At 38.0% G+C, this 23532-nt stretch overlaps 4 protein-coding genes and 1 pseudogene across 5 annotated transcripts; 3 read left to right on the top strand and 2 right to left on the bottom strand.

Moving 5' to 3' along the window:
- The first annotated feature begins 4323 nt into the window (after positions 1 to 4323).
- LOC112190110 (putative calcium-binding protein CML19) lies at positions 4324 to 5003 on the top strand. Its single transcript, XM_024329534.2, has one exon. The coding sequence runs from the start codon at positions 4367 to 4369 to the stop codon at positions 4787 to 4789; it is 423 nt and encodes a 140-aa protein (XP_024185302.1). The 5' UTR covers positions 4324 to 4366; the 3' UTR covers positions 4790 to 5003.
- Positions 5004 to 6022: 1019 nt separating this feature from the next.
- LOC112185328 lies at positions 6023 to 7051 on the top strand (annotated as a pseudogene).
- An 832-nt stretch (positions 7052 to 7883) lies between these two features.
- Positions 7884 to 10657, bottom strand: LOC112189413 (protein LYK2). The gene is made up of 2 exons (XM_024328750.2): positions 10350 to 10657; positions 7884 to 10250 (listed from the first exon to the last, which is right to left on the bottom strand). Exon 2 carries the CDS (start codon positions 10210 to 10212, stop codon positions 8170 to 8172), a length of 2043 nt encoding a protein of 680 aa, XP_024184518.1. The 5' UTR covers positions 10213 to 10250; positions 10350 to 10657; the 3' UTR covers positions 7884 to 8169.
- Positions 10658 to 12346: 1689 nt separating this feature from the next.
- On the bottom strand, positions 12347 to 14354 carry LOC112189414 (ribulose-phosphate 3-epimerase, cytoplasmic isoform). Its single transcript, XM_024328751.2, has 7 exons — positions 14145 to 14354; positions 14023 to 14027; positions 13644 to 13706; positions 13444 to 13550; positions 13259 to 13356; positions 13001 to 13135; positions 12347 to 12745 (listed from the first exon to the last, which is right to left on the bottom strand). Exons 1-7 carry the CDS (start codon positions 14259 to 14261, stop codon positions 12593 to 12595), a joined length of 678 nt encoding a protein of 225 aa, XP_024184519.1. The 5' UTR covers positions 14262 to 14354; the 3' UTR covers positions 12347 to 12592.
- Positions 14355 to 19644: 5290 nt separating this feature from the next.
- LOC112187412 (uncharacterized protein At3g27210) lies at positions 19645 to 22824 on the top strand. Of its 2 annotated transcripts, none has more exons than XM_024326180.2 (3): positions 19645 to 20078; positions 21701 to 21784; positions 22165 to 22824. In XM_024326180.2, exons 1-3 carry the CDS (start codon positions 19883 to 19885, stop codon positions 22593 to 22595), a joined length of 711 nt encoding a protein of 236 aa, XP_024181948.1. In that variant the 5' UTR covers positions 19645 to 19882; the 3' UTR covers positions 22596 to 22824. The 2 variants fall into 2 exon arrangements, with proteins under 2 accessions (XP_024181948.1, XP_024181949.1); XM_024326181.2 differs by having other exon boundaries at positions 19658 to 20078; positions 21704 to 21784.
- Positions 22825 to 23532: the final 708 nt, after the last annotated feature.

The raw sequence follows: 23532 nt of genomic DNA on the forward strand, positions 1-23532 counted from the left end.
AACCCTGTGTTTGAATTTCATGATAATATAAATTCTGAGCCTAACACTGAAACGGAACCAAGTCATAAATTGCCATTTCGAAAAAATAGAGGTCAACCAAAGGCTCAATATGAACCAGATCCTAAAGCCAAGGCCAAATATCCCATAAGCAATTACATGTCATCCCATAGGTTATCCAAGTCATATGCGTCCTTTGTATTTCATTTATCTGCTATTATCATTCCAAATAAAGTACAGGATGCTCTAGCAGATCGTAAGTGGACTAAAGCTATGGAAGAGGAAATGGAAGCCTTGCAAAAGAGTCAAACATGGGAACTAGTGCCAAAACCAGCAGGGAAAAGAATAGTAGGGTGCAGATGGATCTATACTTTGAAGTACGCAGCTGATGGTACATTGGATAGATATAAAGCCAGGTTGGTTGCTAAAGGGTATACTCAAACATATGGTATTGACTATCAAGAGACTTTTGCACCGGTGGCCAAGATGAATACTGTTCGAGTACTACTGTCATTAGCGGCTAACCTTGACTGGCCTCTGAAGCAATTTGATGTAAAAAATGCCTTCCTACATGGAGACTTGAAGGAAGAAGTCTACATGGATCTACCTCCTGGCTATTCTCTACCTTCACAAGCAGGAATGGTGTGCAAGTTGAAAAAATCCCTTTATGGACTAAAACAGTCCCCCAGGGCATGGTTTGGGAGATTCAGCCAATCTATGAAACAGTTTGGTTATAAACAAAGCAACTCTGACCATACACTGTTTCTGAAACACAGAAAAGATAAACTTACTGCACTTATCATTTATGTTGATGATATGATTGTGACAGGTAATGACCCAGAAGAAGTCAAGAAACTAGAAGCACATCTATCATCTGTTTTTGAGATAAAAGATCTTGGAGGATTGAAATACTTCTTGGGCATTGAGGTGGCTAGATCAAAAGAAGGCATTTCCCTATCTCAAAGGAAATATGTGGTTGACTTACTCATAGAGACTGGTTTACTAGCATGTCAACCAGCAGATACACCGATGGAGCAAAATCACAAATTAGCAGAATATCCAGACCAAGTGCCTACTAACAAAGAGAGATATCAAAGGTTAGTAGGCAAGCTCATTTATCTCTCACATACACGACCTGATATTGCATATGCTGTAAGCGTTGTAAGTCAATTCATGCATGCACCAAGTGAAGATCACATGCACGCGGTACATAGAATTCTGAGGTATTTGAAAACAAATCCCGGTAAAGGGATCATGTTTTCCAAGAATAACCACACAGACATAGCTGGATACACAGATGCAGATTGGGCTGGTTCTATCACTGATAGAAGGTCTACTTCTGGTTACTTTACTTTTGTGGGAGGTAACTTGGTCACGTGGAGAAGCAAGAAGCAAAAAGTGGTTGCTAGATCCAGTGCAGAAGCTGAGTACAGAGGAATGGCTCATGGAGTATGCGAAATGCTATGGCTTCGTCATTTGATGAAAGACTTGGGGTTCAAACCCAAGCATGCTATGAATTTGTATTGTGACAATAAAGCAGCCATTGATATAGCACACAATCCAGTTCAACATGATAGAACAAAACATGTTGAAGTGGATCGACATTTCATCAAAGAGAAGTTGGAGTCAAAAACCATTAACATGCCACATGTGTGTACTGAAGATCAACTTGCAGATATCCTGACCAAAGCAGTTTCTGGAAAAGTGTTCCACAGCTCACTAGACAAGTTGGGTATGCGAGACATCTATTCCCCAACTTGAGGGGGAGTGTTACATGAGCTGTAGCACACTATGCTTTCCAGCAATGCTGCAGCTGGAATATACTCATATTGACAGAGGTGTCTATGTAAGCTTTCTAGCTGTAATACACACAGTGTAATCATGGTATAAGCTCTATAAGAGCATGATTGTAATTCAGTGTAAGTGTGCTTGAATACAGAAATACATTACTAGTTTTAACATATTATTCTTGATCATCCTTGAAGTTGTTTGTACTTTGTACTACCTTATACCTTCTTGCCAACCATGCATGGCCGAATTTGTTTAAAATTTAATTCCAAATAATTTTCATAATAATTTCTTAATTTTCATCATTACATGCAGTACATACGCAGTAAACCAATTTCATGCAATAACATACTAATTCTCTACCATTAATGTGTTAATATAAGACTATCAATTTTCATCATGAGCAATCAATGTTTCTACTTACCAAGCTCCAATTCCCTATTGATTGAAAGCCTGAGCCTGGATAGCTTGACTTAAAGTGTGGAGAGCTTGGCTGAAAGGATCAAGGGAGAGGAACTGGATAAACTCGCCCGGGATCGTTATTCAGACCCATGCAATCATCTTGACCAAAACGACTTCATAGAGATGCTCATACTCGATGGTTGTTTCTTGATAGAACTATATCGGAAGGCACCGGTTCCAGCACGACAAGATAATGACGACCCTATTTTCATCGTGCCTTGTATGCTCGAATACCTATACCATGATCTTCTGTTACTCGAAAATCAGCTGCCTTGGTTTGTGCTCGAGTTTTTCAATAAGCTAATTGAGAGTGGTAACCCTGACTCTCTCAGTAAATTAGTATTGGACTACAAAAATTGAGTGGCTGATGCCAAAATTTTGAGCCACCCCAAGCCCGAGTCTTCTGGTAAGATTCTTCACATACTTGATCTGATTAGAACTGCCCTCGTTGGTATGCCAGGTTCGAAGGCTACCTCCAAATCAAACAACCACATGCCGCAAAGGATACCTAGTGCTGCTACTCTTTCAGAGGCAGGCGTTATATTTAAAAGGGGTAAAGAAGGTTGCATATTAAACATAACGTTCAAAGGTGCCGTTTTTACCATTCCTCCTCTTGCTATCGATGAGAGGACATGTCCTTTTGTCCAGGAACCTTATGGCCTTCGAGCAGTGTTATCACAGTTGCGCGCACATGATCACATCCTACGCGGTTTTGATGGATAACCTCATCGATACGAACAAGGATGTGGATCTTCTATGTGAGAAAGATATATTAGCCAATTGGTTGAGTGCTGATGATGCTTCTAAGTTCTTCAACGCTCTATATACTGACACCACAGTTATTGACTTTGCCTACCAGGATCTCTGCGGAGAAGTGCATAAATATCACAAAAGCTCCATGGAACAAGTGGAGAGAGAAATTGAAACGTGATTATTTTGATACACCATGGTCTACTATCTCTTTTTTTTTTTGCAGCTTTTGTCCTCCTGGTGACCTGGTCCTCACCTTCTTGCAGACCTTATACACAATCCAGCCATACCATCATCCCGCTCCTGAATAATTTTGGATGTCAACTATTATATATGTTTCATTCCATTATGTTGTTTGTCTTTCATTTTCTTTCAAGCTTACAAAATAAGGCTTTGCCATTGGATATTTAAACTATTTTGATGTAGATACATTATTGTACCTGAAGAGATTCTGAATACTGTTCTTCTTGATCATCCTTGAAATTGTATGTACTACCTTATTGCCAACCATGGCCATATTTTTTTTTTTAATTTTTTTTTTGAGAAAAGGAAACATTGCATATATTAGGCAATTAGATAGTTACATCAGCAATGGCCAGCTTTGTTTAAAACCTTAATTCCAAATCACTTGCATAATAATTTCTTAATTTTCAGCATTACATTCAAAACATACGTAGTACATCAATTCATGAAATAAATATATTATTTTTTTTACCATTAATGTGTTAATAAAATACTATCAATGTTTAGGTAACTTGAATTCTTAGCTTCTTGAAAATATCTGAAGAATTTCGCAGACCATGGTGGCCGGATTTGCCACCCATGCATGACCGGTTTCTTCTGAATTTTAATACCAAATAAGGGTGACAAAAATGAAACAGTAATTACATTCACCAAACATTTTTGTAGCTAGTGATTATAGTGAATAGAGAAACACATCTTTTGAATTTTAAAAGGAACCACCAAAGAAAATATGACAGGACAATCAGGAAGCTACTTGTTAGTTTCATGATCTTCTTAAAGTTCTTCGTGCATGGATTGTGGCAGTTTTGACGGTTTGGCAGTTGGCCCATCTTCGAGAAAGATGAATCGTACGTTTACTTAGAAAATTTAGACACACAGTCTTTGTTTTATATTTCTGAGATTCCTTTTATTAACAAACGTCATAGTTAAAAATAAAAATTCAACGGTCTTTTCCCGCGCATTTAAGAAAATACGATGCACTTGCTTACGTACCCGTCCAGCAAGTTAATCTGGTCAACCACGACACGCGGCATTGTATCATATATGATGAAGCTCATCCTGGTAAGACTAAGGCCAGCCTCATCAGCTTCTGCTTCAGTTTCACGTACGTAGTAAGAGGAGTTTAATGGACAAACTAGCACAATACGAGCGTGTTTTCAATCAATTCGATGGCAATGGAGACAGGAAGATATCACCTTTGGAGCTCCAACAATGTGTCGAGGCAATAGGAGGTGAGCTTTCGTCGTCGGAGGCTGAGGCGGCGGTGGAGTACTTGGACTCCGACAAAGACGGGCTGCTGGGTTTCGACGACTTCGTTAAGTTCGTTGAAGGAGGAGATGAGGAAGAGAAGGTGAGTGATTTGAGGGAGGCGTTTAAGATGTACGACATGGATGGATGTGGGTGCATTACGCCCAAAAGTTTGAAGAGGATGCTGAGTAGACTTGGTGAATCCAGGAGTGTTGATGAGTGCAAGGTCATGATTGCTAGGTTTGATCTCAATGGAGATGGTGTCCTCAATTTTGATGAGTTTAAGGTCATGATGTTTTGATTTGTTTGTTCATATATTACAGCTAGCCGGTATACTCATTTATTTATTGATTTATGATGCCTTCTTCTCATTTGGATTCCATGTATATTTGTTTATCTCTCTATCATCCTCAAAATTTACTTGTATATTGGGTACAAATTTTATTATGCTGAACTATGCAATATAGACTGCAGTCTGGTGCTGTCTCAGTGTCAAAAACTGTTTCCAACTTTTCTTTGCTGGCCTTTTAAATCAGAGTACGCGCGTGTAAAAGTCTACGAAAAAGCATCTCATTTATTAATTCACATGCATGACTATTCAGTCGATTTCTAATGGTTGTGACATTTTCCACATGTCTTATATGAGGTTTAGAAATTTTGTTGTTTAATGAAATTGATTAACATTTCACATAGTTATTTTTCAAGGTATTCAGTGGATTTCCAATGGTCTAGATATGTTTCAAATGTCTTATATGAATTTCATAAACCTCATTTTGTAATAGGATTGTGTTTTGACACCTGCTTCAAATTGTGTTCGATATTAGTAGAGAGCTATTGCTATACACTACTTTTTGGAGAAATTTCATGCGGGCCAATAGACACCATTTTTTTAGAGAAATTTCATGCGGTTTGGGGGTGCTAAGAAAAACCTTAGAACAACATTGAAACCTTTTAAGAATCATAAGTTTTAATATATTTTTGATGATGAAGCTTAAAATCTCAAATACTTAGTAGGGATCAAGCTTATGCGCTTGCCGGAGATTTTATAAACTTACACAGGACAACAGCAGTGGCGGATTCAGGATCTGTGACTTGTCTAGGTTAATTAGAACAACCACTAATTTTTTTTTTTGCTCATAAACCTCCAAAACTCTAAAAAAAAATCTCCAAAATGCACATCTTTAAATAAAAAATAATCACAACATAATTAGAAGCCAAAGAAAGCATCAAGAAATCCCAAAGCCCAACAAAAGGTTGACTACTTGAGCTGAAAAACCAGTCGCTATTTGATGTTTCCGAACACCCACTAGAAACAGTGTACACAAACAAACCCAAAACCGATAGCCCCCAACTCATGACCAAGCAAAACCAATGGTAAGAGCAGTCCCAACAATCCCAATCCTCAACTTATACACAAAAGCCCAACTCACAATTACATCCACCACTGGTAGCAAATAGAATCGGTGAGCTTCTCCTTCTAGGATTTCTTTAAGAAAACCCTATTGGGAAAAACAGAGCATGAAGAAGAACATAGATGTATCAAAAATTCAAAACAGGAGAGATCGATAGAGTTTCATACATTGTTTACGAGAAAGCGAAAGAAAGATTGTTGCTTTGGAGATTCCTTAGTCTGCATCGCAGACTGAAGCTACTGGACAACAAGGGGTGAGATTTTCCACAAGAAGGGAATTTGGGTGTGGATTGCTTGAGGCATTTCGCTTTCGAAGATAAGTAGTGTGAGGCTCCATCGAAACGCACAAATCTGACCTATTGAGTAGTGTGAGGCTCTGTGCTGCTGTGGGAGATTGGGAATACACATGACTTTTACAAATAAAAAAAAAAAATATATATATATATATCTACCTTCAGCCCATACCAGCCCAAAGAAATATATATACTTAAGGGTTTTTGGCCCAAAATATTGTCTAGGCTTGAGCCCATATAGCCTTCTACTTCCTAGACAACGGTAGATGCAAAATATCCGCGGTTGATAAACTAATAGAATTTGCAGACGGTAGCAATCAAGAGAGTACGAGGAGGCAGTGAATGCTTACTACTCGGCTGCATTGATGGGGTTAGCCTACAAAGACACTAAATCTCACTGCCATCGGATCATTGCTTGCAGCATTGGAAATTCAAGCAGCTCAAACGTGGTGGCATGTACACCAAGGAGACAACATGTATGAGGATGTTTTCGCAAGTGAAAACAAGGTCACTGGAATTGTGTGGTCTAATAAGAGAGATACCGGACTTTGGTTTGCTCCTCCAGAGTCAAGGGAGTGCAGGCTTGGCATTCAGGTGCTGCCAATTTCGCCTATCACTGAGGCCTTGTTCTCTAATGTTAGCTATGTTTGGGAAATTGTAGATTGGACAATGCCAGCTTTTGAGTAGGGAGGGAGTGACTGAAGCATGGAAAGGGTTTGCTTATGCCTTGGAAGGGATGTCTAACAAAGAGGCTCTGCAAAAGATCAGAAACTGGAATGGTTTCGATGATGGGTCCACAGTAGAGGCTAGGATCGAAGACAAGGAATTTGGAGTTATTAGAACTCCAGTGTTTAGATAATATGAACTCTGCTAGAAACTCATCGCTACTTAGTTTTAGGGTGTAGGAGCTCTGTAATACTAGTTACTCTTTTATTTGGATCAATATTTTTATTTTGTTAGAAATATGCTAGTTTTTCTTGTTGTAACTCACTAACTCGGAATTAATTGCTAGAAACGTGTTATTACTTTTATATTACATTCTCTTCATGAAAATCTAACATGTGTATAACTGTATAAGCATGTGAGATTGTGTACTACTATGAGGCACTAAATGTAATGAAGTCAAAATAAGGGTCTCTGTTTTTTTGGCCAATAAAACAAGGGAAGTTCACAAGCTTTCAATTTTTTTTTAGTAGAAACGATAACTTTTATTTATCAATTTTATCAGTCTCTCACGGAATTTACTTTCCATTAATGGCATGTTTACTTACTTGGAATGGAAAATAATTATGAATCGGAGACAAGTGGAATGGGAGAAGAAAGGAATCGGTATTGATCCCGGATGAATGATTCCTAAACTCATCTCCCCCCTCCGTAATCGAATTCCTGAGTATTCAGGAATCGATTCCTGATAAATGGGTGGGACCTACACCAATTCCGATTCCTTCATGTGTTAGTAAACACATGAATTCTTTTACCTGGAATCATTCCGATTCTTTTATGTGTTAGTAAACACAGGGGTGTTTTTACTCCGTAATCATTTCATTACATTCCATTCCATTCCAAGTAAGTAAACATGCCCTAAGTTCTCTTAATTCACTTTTTCCAGAAATTCTACAAACTACGGAATTTGAATCCACAAACTACGTAGTACACCACAAATTCATTGTTTCTGTTAGTTTTCTGAAAACAGAATCAACAAACCAACTACCGCTGGAGCGCTTCACCTTTATTATATCAGGAAATGGAGATAATACAGAGTTGAAATCACCCTGCTCTCCATGTCCCTATCAGATACTTGTTGATTACATATATTGATATATATACAACACCCCACTATTAACCTCATCCAAATGCCAAGAACTTAGCTGTGACATTAACATCTAAATACAACCCCAGAAACTTGCTCGCTACCTAGAACATGGTCTTTTGTTTGGATCCTTCATCCCTGAATCAGTCAGTCTGAAATCTGAATATTCACATAATGGTTGCAGCAGCTGCCTTCACCAGAGGTTTGGAACAGCTCTCACTCATCAACATATTCTCTCCTTCTACCGTGTACTCTTCCACCATTCTCGAAAGTTTCTCAACAACTTCTCCTGCACTTGGTCTCAAACAAGGGTCTTCATTTACACAAGCACTTGCAAGATTCGCTATTGTGAGAGCTGCATCAAAAGAATAATTCTCACCCAATGCGCTGTCCATCCATTCCCTCAGCTCATCTGCATTGTCTGACTGCAATATGCATTTGATTTTCTCTGACAGCCAAAAATGTTTGCCCTCCCCCATCTCACTAGGCTTGGTTAATGTCTTTTGCCCGCACAAGACCTCCAACAACACTACTCCATAAGCAAATATATCAGTGCTTGGAGAAACCACACCCTGGTGAACATATTCAGGAGCCAAATTTTCAGTATCATTTTCAACACACTTTGCCATTCCAAAGTTTCCAATCTTGGCATTGAATTCTTCATCCAAGAAGATGTTTCGGCTCTTCACATTTCGATGCACATAACTTGGGTTCATTATGTGGTGCATGTACTGTAATGCCAGGGCCACATCAAGACATATCCTCAGCCTTTGTCTCCATGTCAAGAAACAATCACACGAGGCAATGAACTGGTTTTTAATTGCCAATCCACCATGAAGCCAATCCTTCAACGATCCATTCTTTGCATACTCGAAAACCATAAATGAATCTTGAGCCTCTGTCAAACATGTCCCCAACAACCTCATTATGTTTGGATGGTGGTGAATTGCATCATGGAAAAGCCCAAACTCGATTCTTGAGATGGTGTCATGTCGCGTGCGCTTTATTGCCAAGTTGTTGCCACTGAGACGGCCATGGTATACAGACCCTTCAATGTGGTTGCTTGAACTGAAGTCCTCGGTTGCTTTTCTCAGCTCCTCCATGGTATATGTCTCCACCAGCACTTTGTGTGGCGTGGTGGCTTCAACAATCTGACCATCTAAAGTATCTTGAGATCCCTCAAATGAGACCTTCTTGTCACTTGTGGTTCTTACGCTTAGACTGAGCTGCTGTAGTTCCAAATCAACAACTCCTTTGGATGAACTGATCTGTTTCTTCTTCCTCAACTGAATTACCAACAAAGCCGCTGCAATTGCAATGCTAGTTGCAACAACCACCACAATGATCGTGACATATAGTCCAACCCTGTGCATTTTTGCTTTCTTCTTGTGTGGACTAATAGCTGGAATGCTAGTTGCTGGAAAACGCAAGTTTGGTTCGCGGGGCTTTTCTAGAGGACCAAGTATCGGTTTTGCATTGAGTGGAATCAGAAGAGATGTAAGTGGCACTAAGCTGTTTTCAGGTCTAAATGTTGATCTGTTATTTGTAGATATGATAGCTTCTTGAGTAGTATTGAATTGAATGGCCAAAGAAGAAATGGTATCACCTTCATTCACTGGATAAGAAAGCAAGAGTGTTGACTGAGATGAGTTAGAGGGACAAGCACATCTCAAGGGAATGTGTAACTCAACTTTATCAGCAAGTTCCCAGGGCGAGACACCAGGGTTCTTCTCTCGGATAGCTTTGCAAGTTGTCAAGCCCTCTAGTGCTTCAGCAATGCCATAAAAGCTCTCACCTCTGATGGTGGTTTTTGTCAACTGCGCTTGAAACAACCTCCCATTGCTGCATTTGCAATCAATTGGTATCAACAAAGGCTGTTCTTTCGGAAGAAACTCTGTGTCTGCTGAAAAGCCATTTGCTTCTGCAATCACAAACCGGTTGATCCCCAAGTAAGAACTCAGGTTCAAGAGAGAGGAGTAGTATGAGTTGGTTCGAAGAATTGCAAATGTGGCACAGTGGTTGAGTGATGATGATGATCCATTTGATCCACTAGTACTAGTATTGCAGTGGTAGGCAGAAGAAGCATCTGGAGATTCGGACTCGCAGCTTAGCAGTTGGTTCTGTAGTCCAAGTGCAGACACAAGAAGCGAGACGATGAAGAAGAATAATGTCAAGTAGAGCTGCTCACTAGTGAACAAAGCAGCAGCCATGCCAATGACCAATGACCAGTGACTTCAACACACAAGGCCTATAAAATATGAAGTTAATAAAGAACTTGGTTTGAGACAGTGAATATTTTGGATCATAAAAATATACAAATATGGAAGTTAAAAATACAAGAACTTACAAAGTTGTTCATGGACGGGATTCTTGGGAATAACAAATTCAGAAATTCTATACATTTACTAAGTTTCCAGCTGTTTAGACTCTTTTCCTAACTAGTTCTGAGTCCACTCGTTGGCTTCAAACCAGGTTTTATAAGGGTATTGTAAAGGCAGCTGTGATCATTTTAGAAAGGCAGGATAAAAATCTGAAATACATTCGAAGAGAAAGCTATGCAGGTTAAAGCAGAGGCATGAAAAGAGAGGCTAGGCATTGCATTGCTGATAGGTCAAGTTGGTCATGAACATCCTAGGTTGACAAGCACCACCAACAAATTATCACATCACATCATGCTCGTGTTTGCTTCCATGATAATTAAGTTTTGTCACAGCTTCAAGGTGAAACCCACAAGTATGTATCAGCTACAATTTCATTATCTATAGTAGAGGGTAAGCTAAAAGTGAAAACCTTTACTCACTTTACTATGGAAAAGTAAGATTCAGATTCAGTAAAAACTTGTTTGGGGAGTCTCCATGTAAAGTACTACTTTCCAAGATCTGTGGACTTGGAAAGCATTAGCTTAAAAAGATGCAAGGATTTGCTGAGATCGCATGTTTGGAGCTTAAGCACAACTGCACAAGTACCAAATGAAAATGCAGGAAATGCATGGATATTGTGTCTTACATCTGAATTCTCAACTGGGGAGAGCAGATGAAGGGAATGTAGCACGGTATTGAACAAGCAACAGATGCACTTTTCACTCAAACTCCGAAAACCCCAAGTACCAATGAATCAAAAATCGAACAGTAAAGGAAAGCCACGTGGTAACACATGCTCACCACTAATCTAAGCTAATCTTGGTCAATATAGATTTAGTTACCAAGAAGGTTTTAGGACTCTGGAGCATCCCTCTTTGCCTTTGCCGAGACATGAAAAGTTTCTAAATAGAATACAATAGCACGACTACTGTCTCTCACGTGTATTATGACAAATGCTCAGGTGCTTAAACCTTAAGTAATATGCAAGTAAAAACTTGGATTCTGGTGTGCAATCTCACTTCTCTCAAATGTTTATCAACGCCACTAAAAAAGTAGAGGAATTATGTACTCATTTTTCTGTTACTAGGCTGGTAGTGGATGCCAAATCAAAAGAGTCCTGCAGATCGCATATTATGTGATCTGGCTGGTGCATGTGCCTTAAAATTTGACAGATGAGGAGGGACATATCTTTGACATAAAATAAAAACGAACTGACGTGGTAGACAGGATTGTCTGGGGATTATCTTCATCTTAATCCATCAAGTTATCTTTTCTGGTCTATTCTCTACACAATCCGCTGGTCATCTTCCAGGATTGTCTAAGGAAACTTGTAAAAATAGGCCACTTAGCCAGGTTCTTAAATTCTGAGGGGTTATCACTATTCGAGCAACAAGAGAGTAGTGCTTGAACTCTATCAAGTAATACTAGACTCCCCTATCACATCCTCTCGAGTGATTAAATGTCTATCAAATTAAGGTCGTCTTACAAATTTCCAATGTTGCTCGAGTCTAAACAAGCAAACAATGAGGACGCACCAATGTAAACAACCCAACGGTTCCCCCAACAACTATTCTGATTTCCATGAGTACATGCGAGGTGAAATTCAGATCTCAGTGTGAAATACTGAAATGTATTCTACTATAAAGATGAATAACAACTTGGAGCGAGTGTGATTCTTGTTCTCTTTCCCCCAACGACTATTCGCATTTCAAAAGAAAAGGCAGGAGATCACACGAGGAATATCTGGCTCATGATGACTGCAATTATAACATCCAGGCACCAAAAAAATCACAAAAGTAAAGCTATAAAGAAGCCACAGACATGTCCACAGATATGAAAATGAATAACACATTGAACGTAATAATGTATTGAGGTAGGGACTCATTAAATCAGCATAGGGGTGGCATAATATTCAAGTCTGACATAGAGGTCTTACTATCACACAAGAAATATTGCCACAAAATAGGTATTTGTACTTTGGAAATGAAAGATGTAATAAGCATCATAGTGAGATTTTATTAAAAGACCCTCGAGCAATCATATTGTGTTGGCTGGATTATTACACTTGAGATAGTATACAGATGAAATGATAGTACACACAACAGCATGACTTTGACAAATCGTAATGCTCATTTAAGCTTCAAAAATCACCACATCAATTAGATCATAGATGTACATATAAACTTAAGGAGAACCCACTTGTGATATATCTTGCCTGTACCAGCATCAACTATTTTTTCTGAGATTCCTCAACACTAGTTCTCAAGACGGATATTACTTTGGCAGGTTCGGGGGAACCAAACACTGAACTTCCAGCAACTATGCAGTTTGCTCCGGCTGAAGCTGCAATGTCAATGGTTGAAGGCCCTAAGCCACCATCTACCTGCGGAATGAGGTTGAAAGTGATTTAGGTAGTATCATCCCAATCAGATTGAAGTATGTTTTTCAGAACACTCATGTTATCGTATTAAACATGTACACACATAATATGTACATAATTACGTGTCATGAGCAAGAAGAGACACAATGAGGAAAAATAATTCAGCTATTACTGGGATATACCATAACGAGGGTGAAGTGGAGAACCAATACACAATAGGAAAAACGATTTCAGAGGAAGCATAAGGGATTGACTTACCTCTATATCTAGTGAAGGATACTTCTTTCTCAGTGTGCGAACCTTATCCATTGTTTCTGGCATGAACTTCTGTCCACCAAATCCAGGTTCCACAGTCATAACGAGGACCATGTCCACATGAATTTCACCTTCCACCTGTGGATTACAAAAGGCTAACTTCTCAACCAGAATTCTTATTTGGATAATTTACAACTTAACATTGCATGAGATATAACAATAACAGGAACAAAAAAGAAGTCATAAAGAGAGAAGGCATACCAGAGGAAAAACTTCTTCAATCGGAGTTCCAGGCTTGAGTGCCACACCTGGTGTCATGCCCTTGGACTTGATCCTTTGAACAAGCTCTTGCCAATTATCTGCACAAAGGAGGGAAAAAAATAAACTGATTGAAGAAAAACAAACGCACACTGACATCATGATTCCCAAACAGCACCACAGCCCACCTTTGGATACCTCAACATGAAATGTGAAACCCGAAGCACCGGCTTTTGCCAACGGCTCAACATAATCAAGAGGATTTGTGACCATAAGGTGACAATCCAGATATGCCCTGTAGACAAACAAAAATGACACCTTCATCCATCATTTTACACTCAATTTACAAATCAAAATAACGAATAAAGAACAAGTCAAGAAGCATTACTCTGTATGCTTTCTCAAACTCTGAATAACCGGAGCACCGAGTGTTAGATTCGGAACAAAATGCCTATGGATGAAAACATAAACTCAACATATAAGACCATAATAAAATCTCTCATAAGCTACAAAAGCAAAAATTGCCTCATTTAGGTACCAAAAATCACACACTAATTCAATCATGGACAAAGAGCTATAACACTAACATTCACAAATTCATGTCCTTTTTTAGCAAATTCACATTTCTCTCTACCTTTAAACATCAATCAACCTACTTCATTGTATCAAAATTCAACTAAGTAAACAAAATGGTAAATAAAAATCGAGAGAATTATAAAACCCAATTCTTTTGCAGCCACTTGATAAGCAAAAAGAACCGAACCTACCCATCCTGCACATGAAGAAGAGAACTTTGTTTGTTAAACATGGATCATGGTACTAGTAACACAACATTCGAATTCATCAAAAAAAGAACGAAACTTTAAGATTGAAGAGTGGAGTTTGATACCATGATGTCCATGTGGAGCCAATCGGCGCCGTCTTTGAGCATTCGATGGGCCTCCGACGCCAAATTAGCAAAGTCCGACGACAGCATCGACGGTGCTATTTTCGCCGCCACACCCATTTTCCCGATGTGGTGGGCGAGAAGACCAGTACGAACGACAAGTCGTGAACAACGAAGTTAGCTTTAGACGAGTCTAGGTTGGTTTGGTTGGTGAGATGGCGCGGTTTTTTCACTTGTGTTTCGCCGTAGTTTCTGTTATTTGGTCAATCTGAAGTCCGCGTTTTTACTTTTACCTGTTTTACTGTGGAGACTTGGGTAGGAGTCCTGGAGTCTGGGCCTCATGAGCCCATTAAGTAAGGGGATGTCCATGCAAATGGTCCTTACAAGAATAGTTGCACTTAACTAGCCCAAGATTTCGGAGAGATGGAAATGAGTGGCGAGAAATTCTTGAAATTGTGCAGTTGAATTATGTGGCACGTTTGATCTATTAATTTCATGAAAATGTGAGTGTTGGCATGAATTAAAGAGTTTGCTGTATGGATTGAGATACTTTGAGAGGTAATATTATTTCGACTTGATGTAATCGATGAAAGAGATGTGTTGTGTGGCACGACGATTATAGAGTTGTAGGATTTCTTGTAAGAGGGCTCATCATGCCAATCCACATATGGAGAGCAACCATGTCTCCCAATTGTTCGAATGAAATCATGAACTAATTGTTGAATGCGACTTTCTTTGTTTAAAACGTATTTGTAATGTGGCAATAATAGCATTGAAAAATCAGAAGAGGCAAGTGGCATAACAAGACCGCGTGGACGGCGCGTCACATATGAGATTATCCTTATTCCATGTTGATTGATTGATAATTGCTAGACAAAATTATTCCAAATCAAATGGTGGCACTTTTAGACTAGATAATAGAAAAGAACAAGAAGATATGATAATGTGTGGATATGTTCAAACCACCCAACTATTGTCTGCATCTGATTTTGTCACGTATTAAACAATAATTTTGTGTCGACACAGGTAAAATTTAGGATGACTGTATTCATACATCCATAATTGATATTTAGACCTTCTAATTTTTTTAAAATTTTAAATATCCTCTTTTACCCTTATTTCAAAAAAAAAAAAATCCTTAAACACAATTCCATTCACCCATAGAATCAGTCATGCCCAACCTTCATAACTTATCTTCTTCTTTTTTTTGAAAGGCCATAACTTCTCTTTAAATCATTGAAACTGATAAGACATGCTTCGTTTTGGCATTTCTCAACAAGCTGATCGACATAAACTAACACACTTGAATAGAAATATGTTTGAATGGTGAAGTAATCTTGTGCGTGGTTCATGATTTTTGTGCAATAGTTTTTATCAATCTACAACTAAACAATTAAATTAACTTAATGACAATTTCAAACCATTCAAAAGATCTAATGTTCTACTGATTTGAGTTTAACTTCGTTGAATTATCCAAATTTGAGCCTGCGTTTTCATATAATGGGTTTTTTTTCTTTTTTTCGTAACCATATATAACCATAGAATACAAGTAGGGGACATAGTGCCTAAATCTCATATTACAATAAGCCTGACGAGAACATCATGAAATAACATCAGGAGTCCCTACTAATTTTGTGTATTTTAAAACACACCAATTAACAAACAGTGCATAACTGGCTACTCTATTTGCTTTACAATTTTGGCGACATACAGGAAAGATAATGCTCACGTGGAGCCATAATACACTAATATGACAAACTTTCCCACTATGTTGCCATCGAAAGATTAATTCGGTGACACTTAGTTTCATTCTGCCACTAGGAGACTGCGACCATTTGACGATGTAAGGAGCTCGCTACCGTCCTAGGCTAGACATGACACTTAGGGTGCACATCCTGGGACGATGCCCACCTCACCCTACTATCCTATAGTAGGAATTTATTAAAGGCTCGAAGCCATCTAAAAATAAAAAACATAAAACAATTAAAATAGATAAAACAATGGGCCTAGATAGACCTAAGCGCAAGTACAATGAGGCCCAACCAAGGAAAAAGAAATATTAAGGTCAAATTGCAACTATCCATTCAATTGTGGAGGACATTGGTTGAATGGATAGTTTACCAATGTCCTTCACAATTGAATGGATAGTAACTATCCATTCAATTGTGAAGGACGTTGGCGAAACTTGGTGGTCTAAAAGACAAGGGGAGGTGAGAAGATGATGAAATGAAAAAAGAAATACATAAGGAGTAAGGTTAAATTTGGAAGTTTGATGACAAAATTATGAACGGAGGTCTAAATGCTAACTGTAGATATATGAATAAAACCTTCTTAAAATTTATTCTTAAATAAAAATAAATGTAATATCACTTTTTTTTTTCTTTTTTTTTTCTGTCCTAGTGTAATATCACATGAGTATAACGAGTTGGATGAAATAAGTGAAAAAAATTAGTAATTTATAAAGGTGTCGGCAATACTTTAATTTCAAATTTTTTAACCGGTTGAAGAATCAAATCTCTCAACCATTGAAGCAAAAGGAGAATCACCCAGCCGGTGCAACTTGAATCCGCTTTCTGTTTTTGCATTAAGCACTCATGCTAAAAGCCTGTTTTTGCATTAAGCACTCATGCTAAAAGCCTAAAAGAGTTTTGAGTAGTTTCACATCCACTACTTGTTCAGAGACCTTTCACCTTTTAGAGGCTAAATATGGGTCCTCCACCCAAATAGGCAAATATGTTCTACTATTGTATGTGATTGTTTGCGTTAATTAGTTATTCTCCCCCTTGTGTGAAACTTTTCTAGCGGTTTGTTTTCATATTGCCCTCATGGATACGGTAGCTCTCAATAAGCAATATGTCATTAACCTCATTGGCTCATTTGGCATAATCAGCTATAGTAGACATGGCCTAATACGTTTAAGTGGTAGTTATCTCTAAACATATTATAAAGAATCCACGAGACCACGACTAAATGAACACAAGGATATGGTTAGGATATATGCACAAAAACTCTTCATCTACCGATCCACTAATTGGCAATTTAATAGTGTAGGATCAATAGTCATTTTTCTTTTTTACGTATTAAAAGATTAGTAGACCTTTTAAACTCTACATATTCAAGTAACTTTGAATATCATGTGTATTTAAAATAAAATCACACAAAATTTTAATTTTACGAACTGAACATATAACATTATAACTCATATAACGTGTAAATCAAGATTCTGTAATCTTTTAAACACCATCATTTGAGATTATAAGTTCGAGTATAACATTGAAAACACATTTAAACTACCTAATTAGCCCCTTTTTTCTTGTTCATAGGCCACTGGAAACCTAACCTGCATGCATTTCAATATTCTCATCCCTCCCATACATATATTATATGAAAACTGAAAACCTAACCCATGTAAAGCTGCAAATCTTACTTACTTTAACTATTACCTCCACGTGGTCGATCTTGATAATTGCATACTTGTTTCTGTTTCTTCGCTCTGCGCTAGAAGAACCCGTGTAAAACCTGATGGTTTTTTTCGTGTTTAGTTTTATTTAGTCATGTAAAGTAAAACCAAATTCTTGTTTTTGATAATTGCTTGTAGTACATCTTCCCCAAAGCAGCAAAGTCAGGGTAAATAACTAGTAGATATCGATAATCAACGGATCCATAATCAAATATCGATAATCAACGGATCCATAATCAACTGTGTAGATTAACTTCTGGGTCAACATCGTGTTGCCTGCTTTCCATGACCAACAATGCATGAAAGAGACTCGACCTTGTTTATTGACAGAGATCGTTCGAGAATAAAGGAGAGGGAAAAATATGTGAGAAGAAACATTAATCTGGAAATAAGAACTTCCCTGGCCTGGTTAAATTGTACGTTTTTGGTCTGCTCATTAGGTTAATATGGTCATCGTCTCAGTAATTTCCATCGTTCTCAACTGTAGCCAAGTGATGCTCTCAACCACAACTTTTATACTTTTGTGTCTCATAATCACCAAAGTTGAAACTTGAAACAAACAAAACATCGATGGTAATTACGAATATTATAGTAAACAGAGTAACAAACAAAACTTGATTGATAATTATAAGGCAATTTCATATTCTCCATCATTTAGATTTACTCGATCTGTTGTCAACCAAACTCAAACAGAGTAACCGACAGGGAGGGGTGGTAACTGGTAAGACAGAACAGAGAGCAATAGGGTTTAACTTTGGGTTGGTTCTGATCCATCTTGTCAAAGCATGGCTCTCTTTGCAATCTGCATAGTTATTCTGACGTCATTGATATCATTTTCATAAAGTGTCCATGCATTTATTAAAACGACTGTCGTTATTATTCGACCTATAGCTAGTATTCACTGTATTCTATAGAGGCGACCAACAATAGATTGAATAGTTACGAGATTCAAAGTCACGGAATGGAAGCTACTGATAAATTATTCTATGTATCGATAGTGTAAATGACCTAACACTTATAAAATGATCTCAACTCTTGATATTTATAATTAATATTTTTATTAATAATCTAAGAGTGTATTTAATATAATCTAACCATCTATTTATATTGGTGCAAGTGCACATCTGTGCACTGAATCCTCCCTTATTTTTAAAGCGATGTAAAGAATTGAGATTGGTATATGTTAGTTAGTCGCCTCCAAATTAATAAACAAACCTACCAATTTGCATTAGTTTTTTTTTTTTTTTTCGAGTCAATTGTAAATTTGTAATGTATTAGTTTTTTTGAGTCAATTGTAAATTTGTAATGTATTAGTTGATGAAGTCAACTTACGGCTTCAATATGATATAGGCTCATGTAGTATATTCTGATTTCTCTGCCCTTATGAATTATATTCTCATTCACAAATCAAGGGACAGTACATTTTTTTAACTTACACCAGTAATCTAAATTTTCTATACTAATTTTCTACATGCTTAGAACATATTCTCGGCTTTAAAGTTTAAAATGACTTTATAAGAGAACTAATAATATATAACTCAATATAGATGTATTTATGATTCCGTAACACTACATATCTTAAAAATCTTGTAATCGATCTTGTAATACACAATTAGAATGAGAATCCTGGCACACTATATCCAAGCAAGGGATCAAACCCTATATTCTTGTGTGAAATTCAAAGGAAAAGGAAGCAAAATCAAAACAGATATCAAAGGAAAGAAAAAAAAAGATTCAACACAATTTGGTTCCCTCGAATTTCTGCTCATCCTCCTTAGGAAGTGTGTTATTAAATAACCATTTATGTCCCTAACGACCTTTCACATTCGTTCATCGCTTTCAACACCTACCCATAGCAGACCCTCTAAGTCACTCACTGCATTTATAATGTCCATAATACCCACACCCCTTGGTTTCCTTCTTCAGAAATCAAAATCTCCATCGGCGTGGAAACCGTGGACATCGCATAACCCCAAAGAAGGAAGCTTTGAAAATTTAAATAAAAATATAAACTCTCGAGGGTCCACCACCTCTCTTACCCTTTCATAGCGTAGACTTACCTCTCAAGCTCTCTAGAAATTAGCGAGGAGATTTTTCTTGGGAGGTTTGGCACTCACTCTCCTTAAGCATAACGCCAAAAAACGCATTCTTTCTTTCTCCCACTTCTACTTTACTCTCTCTCTCTCTCTCTCTCTCTCTCTCTCTCTCTCTCCGTATGAAGTTTTCAGAGCATCAGTGATATTTGTGTTATTGGGTTCGAGACTTGGAGTTGTTTAGAGAAATGGGTACGTGTGCTTCGGCTCATAGGGAATCCGGGTCGGCCATGAAACTCGGAATGTCTTTCGGGTCCAAACCGGACAAGCTCTCCTCTATTCTACCGTCCCCGGTCAAAGAGAAACCGTCGACAAACGGTGGCCGTCCGATCAACGATGAATGGTCGCCTGCTCGCCCCACAGCCACGGCTTTCCGAGACTACGGTAAAAGACTTCATCTTTTTTGGAGTCAAACCTATCAAGTTTCTTTCTTGTTTTGTCTTTTCAGTTTTCTATTGTTGTGTTCTTTTCTTTTTCGATAGAAAAGGTAATCTGTTTTCTAATATTAACTTCTGAGTAATGAGTTCATATTATGTACTGGTAAAGTTAGTTACTTTTTTTGTTGTGTTTAATGCCTAACCTTGTTGATTCGTTATCAGAAGTATGCAAAACTTTGTTCTTGGGTCGTTTTCGTACCACTTTTGACGAATGATGCTAATGTTTTCAAACTTGAATTTCGTTATGTATTACTATTTGCTTATGGTAGTTGTTGGAAATTGCTCAATCGTATTCTCTTGATGTTCTCAATCATGATTCTGGTGACTCTTATTTTCAGCAAGTGGTTATGCATTTATTTTGAGACGTGATGTGTTTTCTAAGTTCTTTTTCTTTTTTCTGGTTGTGGTTTTGGTTAGGCTGAAAGAAAAGTCCAATTTGGTTTTTTTTTTTTTTTGCTGGATATTATTTGGGTTGTTGCACAAGGACCTTTTAAAGAAAAGATGCATAATGGGGAATCCTAATTATGTAATGAATAGTTTTATCTCTTTGTTATGGTGGGTATTGAAATGGGAAGATTTGCTTGAGCTACTTGTGAAGGAGCATCCATGTGACTATTCTACCAGAGAATTAATTGAGGAAGTCAGCACCACAGTTTAGATCATTCTCCTGTTGCTTTTTTTTTTTGTTTGGCGATTATTCTCCTGTTTGTTTGTGAATACAATACCAATACTGAGCTTCAAGTACAAAAATTTCTGTATCACATGCTTGATGTAAGGAAAAGGTTAATGGAGCCTTTTCTTAACTCAGATTTCCCAGGATCATATCAAAGATAGGTGAAAGTCATTGTCCTATGCTTTAAGGAAAGCTGAGGTCGTTAAAGTTTGTGTCAGGTAGTTTCTCCATCAGTGATCAGATCGTATTTAATATAGGTGACTTTTAGCAATCGTGGTCCCTGTTTACAATACATCTGACATTCATGAGGCTCTTAAATGAGAGCATTCTGATTTGCACCGTTAAGGATCATATGAAAATCCAATTTCTGGGTGATGGATGGACTACATTTGAATGGTCTTGAATTCTTCAATGTGTTTCTATACACTTACTGTTAGTGATTAGGAGGAAGTTGGTACTCTAAATTTGTTGAATTAGTGAACTGATCATTGTTATGAAGTGTTAAAAAAACTATAGCAAGCCAATCAAGTTTTGATTGTATATCAGGTCCCCTCACTTTCCTTCCCAGTATTGTTGATTGTTGATAATTGAGTTTGGCCTAATGTTTGTCTTCCCTACTCCCTAGCTTGCAAGTGACACAATGGCATCACATTACCTCAGTATCTGATTTTTGTTGAATACAATATGATGAAAAGTCATGCGCTTGGCATGGGACATCTAATTGCTGCTGTTCCAACTTGGCTTATTGTTTCTATATGCTGGTGTTTGTAAGAGGGGTGTTTCTATAGGCAACCATTTGAGGATTCTGTCAGATTTGTACTCTGCCTATTTTATTTTCTAAAGCCTATGTTACAACTGTCTAATGTATGGAGTTAATAACTCCAACTGTTTATTAGCAGGTAGTAAAGATGAGGCCTTCTTTGATTCCAAGCCTTGGTTGGACTCAGATTGTGAAGATGACTTCTACAGTGTCAATGGTGGTAAGAATTTAGTTGAATGCTCTGTGTCATTTTTGTCTTACAAGCTTATGACTTTGTACCTTTCTCCTCTTTACAAGTGGTTGTTTGTTTGGGTTCATTTCTTGTGTACCAGTGAAGATAAAATACTGTTATTTCTTGAGGTGCACATAGTATGAAATCAAAGAGGTGTTCTTCCTTAATTTGCAGTGCTTGAAATCTGTGTTTCTTGAACTTATTACTGAAACAGTAAAATTAATTGAAGTTTATAATCAACAAGGTGTTGATTAAGCAGTATCACAAAGAATGTACAATGCAGGAGAGTTTCCATTTACTGTATTTCATACCATTTGGATGTGGGCTTTTGTTTGACTTGTTTATTGGGATTTTGGCCTCTCATGCAGACTTTACTCCATCTCGTGGCAACACTCCGGTCCATCAGAACTTCTCTCGTGTCAACAAAACTCCTTTTGAGAACAGAAGTCCTGTTTCTATTCCTGCTCCATCTCCAATGCAAAAGAAAAAGAAACTTGCTGATCTCTTTCGCGAGAGCTTCAGAGATGGTGATGATGTTGATGATGCAACAGATCACTCAGGTGATCAAACCATGACTAATGGAAAGATGGAAGTGAAGCCCACCACCCAAGACCTCCCTCCAAAATCTCTGAATGGTACTCCTAATGTTTCTGGTAGCGAAAGGACAGCCAATGAATATGTAACTGAAGACAGACCAATTAAATCTACACAATGCTGCCTTCCTACCTTTGTTTCTTTTCGCAGCTCTAGTCAGAGGGGGAAGATGAGCCCTACCATTGCTGTAGTTGACAAAGCTTGATTCTGACACCGCAACACAATGTAAATGAAGAAGCCAAGTCCTTGCTATGACACTGAACGTCTACCTCCATAATTTGTGAAGTCCATGAAATCCCCGCTGTTGAAATTAAGAATTTTGGGCAGGAGGGCATGTAAAGAGTAAAAGAAAGATTTCCTATGAGAATTTATCGCCTTTGTAGTAGATACAAATAGAGAGTTCTCGTATCAAAAATTTTCAAGTTGCAATTGCCTCTGTTTAGTTGCAGTACCAACTAACCTATCACGTATGTATGAATTAACTATTTATTGCAGAGGGAGGGCACATGTTCAGTGTTTGTAGGTTCATTTCTCAAATCTTTCAATGGTTACAGCTTACAAGCTCTATAGCCTTTACAAAAGTTTTATAGAGCTCTGAAGTGAGTCGGGAGTCATTGGATTGGTCACTACTAGTAGTGCGCCTTCACTGTAATCAATAGCCCTTTTTTCGCTCGGAAACACATGAAGCAGGGGGGGGGGTCCTTTTGTGTTAAAAGCCAGTGTGAAAAGTCTCTGATATTTCTCATTGGATTCGGACAAACTGAGAGGGGACCCTGCAGCTGCTGCAGAAAGTGGCAGAGTGGGAAATAGACAGAAGTATGGTCGCTCACTGGCTTTGATTCTCATATTGTTGTTAACAAGCACCAAATACATGTCAATGTGAAAGCGAGAATTGCCTGTGTCCAAAAAAGCCGACTCCACGATGAAGGCACTAGTACGTAGTGTAGTGGTAGTGCTTCCTTTTTGCCCATTCAGAATTGGGCAACCGTTTTTTTCGCAACTATTCAATTCCTGCTCATTGTGAAATGCGATGAAGATGATAAATTTGTTTATGTTGGAGTTTTTTTGCAGAAGGATGGGGTGGAGTTGGTTTGGAACCAAGTGGTGGAAAACCACTTAATGGTGGCACCGTCTAAATGACA

This window comes from Rosa chinensis, chromosome 2, assembly GCF_002994745.2.
Source record: "Rosa chinensis cultivar Old Blush chromosome 2, RchiOBHm-V2, whole genome shotgun sequence".
NCBI classification, from domain to species: domain Eukaryota; kingdom Viridiplantae; phylum Streptophyta; class Magnoliopsida; order Rosales; family Rosaceae; genus Rosa; species Rosa chinensis.

What these genes read in the sequence shown, in the direction of transcription:
- LOC112190110 (XM_024329534.2), top strand. Translation starts at nt 4,367, where the DNA reads ATGGACAAACTAGCACAATACGAGCGTGTTTTCAATCAATTCGATGGC.
- LOC112189413 (XM_024328750.2), bottom strand. Translation starts at nt 10,212, where the DNA reads ATGGCTGCTGCTTTGTTCACTAGTGAGCAGCTCTACTTGACATTATTC.
- LOC112189414 (XM_024328751.2), bottom strand. Translation starts at nt 14,261, where the DNA reads ATGGGTGTGGCGGCGAAAATAGCACCGTCGATGCTGTCGTCGGACTTT. An exon ending in AGTTTGAGAAAGCATACAGA is followed by an intron (nt 13,551 to 13,643) that starts GTAATGCTTCTT and finishes GTTTGTCTACAG; the next exon opens with GGCATATCTGGATTGTCACC. An exon ending in TTGAAGAAGTTTTTCCTCTG is followed by an intron (nt 13,136 to 13,258) that starts GTATGCCTTCTC and finishes TGTAATCCACAG; the next exon opens with GTGGAAGGTGAAATTCATGT.
- LOC112187412 (XM_024326180.2), top strand. Translation starts at nt 19,883, where the DNA reads ATGGGTACGTGTGCTTCGGCTCATAGGGAATCCGGGTCGGCCATGAAA. An exon ending in CACGGCTTTCCGAGACTACG is followed by an intron (nt 20,079 to 21,700) that starts GTAAAAGACTTC and finishes ACTGTTTATTAG; the next exon opens with CAGGTAGTAAAGATGAGGCC. An exon ending in CTTCTACAGTGTCAATGGTG is followed by an intron (nt 21,785 to 22,164) that starts GTAAGAATTTAG and finishes CCTCTCATGCAG; the next exon opens with ACTTTACTCCATCTCGTGGC.